Genomic DNA, 6033 nt, shown 5'->3' on the forward strand with positions numbered 1-6033 from the left:
TAAAAAATGACACACTTATCTTGAGAAACCTTCGTCTCTAGTTTTCTTTTTCAAGAAAAGATAAAAGACTTATCAAAAAAGATAAAGAAAAAAATATATATACTTGTACTTCAAAAAACTCCCCTTTCTTCCTATACGTTTCAAGCTTTGTATGCTCCGCCTCCTCTCTAAAGATCGCCGGAAACTGATTTTCCCAAATTTTTTCTAGACTCTAGTCAAAGTGTCCGAATCCGACACACACCCTGCATCCATACCAGTGTCGCGTCGAGACAAGTTCGCCTGCAAAAATGAAGAGTTCGCACAACATAGTCGACAACTTCGCCGGTGTGTAAGACTCATAACCTTCTACTCTGGCCACCAACTGTTGGTAGTAGAAAACTAAATTTTAGGTACAAAAATTTCATTCACGTACATGACCAAATCCCGGAGCTTTTTGTCCTAACTCCGACAAAGAAGATATAAAGTTTTGATTCCATGTAAAATACAGAGACATTGGTTCAATTTCCCTTAATATATTGTTCCAATAACAACAACTATTTGAAGGTATACAAGTAAATCTATCTTAGGAATAAAAATCAAGTAAATCTATCTAAGGAAATAAAATTTTAAAAAATCCTAAATATCTTTCTCTATGATTGTGCTATGTATTATATGTAAACATGTCTAAGTAAATCCCATTAAGCTCTTAATTCCGTCCACTTGAAAGATACCTGTCATAGGACAACCCAACAAACATAAAGGGAAATGTGTCTTGCAAAGAAATAGAAAAATCATTCAAACCCTAGCAAACCTTTCTGCACCCAAAAGATAGATCTACGGCTTTGCAAAAGGCCCTTCCCTTGTTCAAGAGAAAGCGAGGACTTTCTTTTAGCTACCGGCCCAAACAAAAGAGATTAGCCTCTTGATCGATCGATTGATTGGATCGAAGTACGAAGGGGTTGATTGAAGTCTGAGATCAGCCCAAGACTAAGCCGAGCTGCTGGGTACAAATAAGCCAGTTATAAGACGAGTAGGCAGGGTGTTAGGCTAGTTCCAGTGGGGTACGTAAACGAGTATAGGTCCACTGTTCCTGTTCTGGTTGTTCCGAAGGTTCCCGACTTTCTCCGCTTTCCGCAACCGTAATCACTTGTCATTCCGATTACTTCATCCATAAACCTTTTTTTTATTTCAAAATAGCGATACGCTCTAAAAAAGTAAAGGAGAAGCTTCCATTCTAGAAGCGGTAGCTTCCCGCCTCCCTCGGGGTAAGAAGTTCCTTTCCCTTTTCTAAAATGCCTGAGGGGTCTGCTCAGCAAACGTACAAAGTTGAAGAGACAAATCACAAAATGAAAAGAGTTGAAGATCAGAGTCGAATCAGTAAGTTGCCCGATTCTCTTCTTATTCTAATTCTCTCACTTTTGCCAACAAAAGATGCCTTCACAACATCTGTTCTCTCAAAAAGGTGGGAGCATTTATGGCCTTCAATTGATAGCTTCTTTTTCTCTTGTAAAGATAAATCGCAAAGGACAAACTTCATATCCTTTGTCGATTACATATTAGATCATTCTACTTGTTCAAAAATTAAAAACTTCCATTTGAATTTCACCCACCTATCCAAATACGAGCAACCAGTCGGTTTTGTTGATGACATTGTAGATTTCACAATTAGCCGATGGGTTCCTACTGATGAGGTGAAAAATAAGAATAAATTATTGTTCCCAATCTCCCGATGGCTTGAAACTGTTGTTGAAAAGAATGTTGAAAATATTATACTGTTGTCAGATTCATATGAGAATGACTCTATTGACTTGCCTGACACTATCTACAAGTGTTCTTCCTTGATAACATTAGATCTCACTTGTTGTATTCTTGACAAGGAAGTCGTCATAGAGTGGAAGTCTTTAAAGACCCTACGGTTGAATGACATAACCTTAGATGATGACAGAATTGTAAACATACTCTCAGGTTGTCCTGCTTTGGAAATCCTTGAATTTCTTGAATTCTCCGGATTCCGTCATATGGAAATTAGTTCTTCAAATTTAAAGAGGCTTAAGTTCAAAAATCATTTGTCGTACGATAACTCTGATGATCTCTCTTTGGATATTTTTGCCCCACATGTTCAACATTTGGAGATCTCTGGATATATGTATGATCTCAGGTGTAGGCTAGTAAATGTATCATCTCTGGTCAGTGCGAAGCTTACTTTCCAAATGAACTGGACTTGGTTTGATCAAGGTCCTGATGAGCATCAAGTTATAAAGACACTCATCGAAGATTATCTTCAAAAGTTGAGAAATGCAACTGAGTTAACTTTTGGGACTTGCTTCATCGAGGTATGTTGACCTTATTTGCTTTTTAATATATAGATATCAAAAAGAGAAAACACTGAGAATATAACACAATTTGACAACTTTTAAACTTTTTACAAATACTGAACTCACCTGACTTTTGTATTCTTTCTGTCAACTTTATAAAGTTGGATACTTCTTCTACCATTCGGCTACATTTCTAGATGGTCAAGTTTTCCATAACATTATCTGTGTACATAGGATTTTTCTTTCTTTCATTTGGTTTTGGTTTCTCGATCGTTCACTAGCTTCATTGGGATTACCACCTCAGGTACTGACGCAGTTTGATAAGATGTCACTTCCAGAATTGAAATGCAAGTGTCTAACTCTGGATTGGCATATCACAGAGCCTTATTTCTATGGAGCAGCTATCATGTTGCGAGCCTCGCCTCATGTGGAGACACTCAACATAACCATGGAAACTACTTCTGTAACTTTCTGCAACTTTTGCTCTTTTATTTGCACATCCATCGTAGGAAGTTTTAACATCCCTCCCCCTTTCCTACATTCAATGGTGTTCCAAAATGGATGCAATCATGCAAATATATCTTTGCTTATAAACAAGAGATGTTTGTAATTAGAAAACTTCATGTTAAAAAAATTGATGTCAAACTTAAGAGTTGTTACTCTTAGCTTGGTCTACCTATTCCAAGAATCATCCTAAGAGGAACAACTTCTGTAATCATTTTCCCAGAACCATTGAAGATTGGTCGATTTAGAAATTGTTCTATACCAGACACTTGTTCTATGAAATCACATTTTTTTGTAAGTTTTGTGTATTATGATTTTCATTTGACTATATTCTCTTTCCAGTTGGATCTTGAGCAATGCCCATTTGAATTGGGATATTTGGCCAAAGAACATAATATTCATTTCCTGTCAAGCTTCGAGTTTCCCAACCTTAAGAATGTCAAGGTTGTCAATGCTTCCAAGATCTGCTTGAAGGAGCATCTTGAATGGGATAATGATGATCTTTTCAAACTTTCAGAATTTCTACTAAAGAATACAAAGGTTTTGGAGAAATTCGTAATAATATCAAGGAGAAAAAATTGTAGTATCTGTTCAATGGACTGTGCTTTTCAATATTCATCTCGATTGGCTACGAAATTGGTATGTTGCCCAAGATCCTCTACCAGTTCTATGATCATTTGCAAAGAGGGAGCTTTCTGTGACTAGATTGCAAGTTGTTTTCTGTTTCAGTACCAACAATGTTACTTTATATTTAGTTTTTGATTTACTGTTGGTGAAAATCTTGAATTTGTCTATGTAACTAATGACTCTTTGTTCTTGTTATCATGTCCTTGTGACATACCAATGTTATGGTTGTTTGGTTTCTCATGAAACTTTTCTTTGTCGCATTTTAGATGTTGTGTATATGTTTCAGAATCTCTAGCAGGTTGTTTCCTTAGATTGACTAGCCATACTTTTTCTCATATGAAATGCTGTGTTTTGCAAACTCTGTCAAAGACATCAAGGTATTATTATCAGAAGGTGTTTCTACTGTTAGTTTATCACAAAGATTCTGTAGCCAACTATGATTGAGACTTGCAATGCAGTCAAATGTTATTTTTTTTTAACTTAAGGTTGTATTATAAGAGGGTTATGATACAGCTGTTTGATTCACCTAAAATCTTGATATATTAGGTAGAGTTGAGTTGGGCTTAAATATCTTACTGGAGGTTGCAAAATATTTGTGGAACAATAGCTTATTATATCAAAGATAAACTGCTCATGCAATCATGAAACTACTCCTTAATATAGTCCTCCAATATAGTACGAACAATTTCATTCATCACGTGGAACATGAATTTTCTTATAAGATGATCGAGAAGATGAAACAACATCATTACTTTGAGCCGGTTGTTAGATGAATTTTCTAATAAGATGACAATGCTTCAGATTTTAACGATATATTGTTACTAAATTTATGTACGGCTTGCCAACTTGGCAAGTCCATAATGAAAGTAATTCATTTTTGCAACTCATTTCCCCCTTTTCTGTCATCTCAAGGTCATCATTTCTCTAAAGTTTTCTAATACCGAGCAAGTTAGAGTCGGCTCTATGAATCCTCCGGTCTATTTTCTACGTAGAGAATTAGAAATGACAGCAAAAGAAGATCCATCATACAGCCACTATGATAATGCCTAATTCCTGACATTCAGTGACTGAAATGTGTTACTCTATAGTAAATCATGCCAATACCAAATCCAACAGACATTATAGCCCCCACTCATGACTCCTCACTAGCAGGGCGGACCCACAGCTAAGTCGGGGTTCACCCGAACCATAAGGTAAAATTTCTATATTTATGTGAATATATATATTTTGACAAGGAAAATGAGATTGCCCAGTGGTAAATTTTTCGAAAACTATGCGTGTTGTTCAGGGTAAAACGTTTTTTTTTAGTCTTTTTTAAATAAAATATGTTAAAAATGTGGTTTTAAATCTAAAAGAATTCAAAGGTCGCATTCCTTAAAAATAAATTGTCGGATTATTTACACGTTTATATTTTTATTTTTTGAACCCCTAAATGAAAATACTGAATACAGATTATGAGTTGTTAAATGAAAGCATCTTTGTAAGGCAACTAAAATATGGAGATCTCAAAGGATCAAACAGATAAATAATAGACGTGTGAGAAGAATTAATAAATAATCACTTACAACACATGAGTAATGATAAAAGATACCTGTTCAGTTAGAGTTTTTTCACGGAAAAAGGTCAAAAATGTCCTTTTTATTATTTGATGACGGAATATGTCCTCCATTTGTATTTTGGTCAAAAAAAAAAGGTCATTTCAATATTCTAGTAAAAAAAAATGGATCTTATTATTGTTAAATTGGTCAAAAATGTCACAGGATATATTCAAAATTTAAAAATTCAATTTTCCCTATTGGGGTTATAACTTTATTTCCTCGTTTGTTAGGAGATAAATATTATGTTTCATGCCTATATCGCTAATTACTTACTTATCCATTTTTTCTTTTTTAAATTGTCCCTAATTACTTGTTAATTTCAACAAATCAAGAAAGGACAAAAAAAATACTTATTATATCGTCAATTAATTACTTTGAGAAAGTTAAAACTTTTTGAAAATCTAAGTTTTTTAACTTACTACGTCATTAATTTTTTTTTAATAAGTGTGTCAATTCAAAAGTGGATAAATAATTGGGGATATATGAGTACACTTTATTTGGTTTTCAATGTAATTTATGCTTCTTTGTAGTTAACAATGAAATTTTAAGAGAATAATGATTGTTTTGTATGTGTTTGGAAAATTCATATGAAAAGCAATTATTTTATTTGAGGAGGTGAAAAGTTGTAAAGTAATTAGAGAATGTGAACTCTAGTAGCTTATTATAGCGACCATTTTTGTTATCGCCGTTATAGGATTTTAACAATTGGAATAATTAATCTACAAAGGAAAAACTTGATCACATAAAAATAGAATATAACACTAAATCCGATAGTTAACTCTTAGCTGCAAGGCTTTTACCAACCAAAATTTTTCAATATATTAAAAATAATTTACATGTTCAATACTATCTTTTTTTATGATGCATTAGCTCATTCCCTCTCTTTCCAAATTTTAAAAAATTCCAACTCGAAATCCCAAGAATATCATCTGTTAGACTACGATCTCTTGTCTAAATTTTGCCTGAAGAACGGATATTACAGGCGAATCAAACAAAGATATCTTCTTATG

At 33.9% G+C, this 6033-nt stretch overlaps 1 protein-coding gene across 1 annotated transcript; it reads left to right on the plus strand.

The window, feature by feature from the left end:
- Nucleotides 1–203: 203 nt before the first annotated feature.
- Nucleotides 204–3636, plus strand: LOC107017373 (F-box protein At5g03100-like). The gene is made up of 3 exons (XM_015217616.2): nucleotides 204–2312; nucleotides 2599–2757; nucleotides 3141–3636. Exons 1-3 carry the CDS (start codon nucleotides 1272–1274, stop codon nucleotides 3501–3503), a joined length of 1563 nt encoding a protein of 520 aa, XP_015073102.1. The 5' UTR covers nucleotides 204–1271; the 3' UTR covers nucleotides 3504–3636.
- The last annotated feature ends 2397 nt before the right edge of the window (nucleotides 3637–6033 follow it).

Source organism: Solanum pennellii, chromosome 4, assembly GCF_001406875.1.
Source record: "Solanum pennellii chromosome 4, SPENNV200".
In the NCBI taxonomy this organism is placed as follows: domain Eukaryota; kingdom Viridiplantae; phylum Streptophyta; class Magnoliopsida; order Solanales; family Solanaceae; genus Solanum; species Solanum pennellii.

Coding starts and splice junctions, on each gene's coding strand:
- LOC107017373 (XM_015217616.2), top strand. CDS start 1,272: ATGCCTGAGGGGTCTGCTCAGCAAACGTACAAAGTTGAAGAGACAAAT. Junction 2,313..2,598: donor TTGGGACTTGCTTCATCGAG/GTATGTTGACCT, acceptor TTACCACCTCAG/GTACTGACGCAGTTTGATAA. Junction 2,758..3,140: donor TAACCATGGAAACTACTTCT/GTAACTTTCTGC, acceptor TTCTCTTTCCAG/TTGGATCTTGAGCAATGCCC.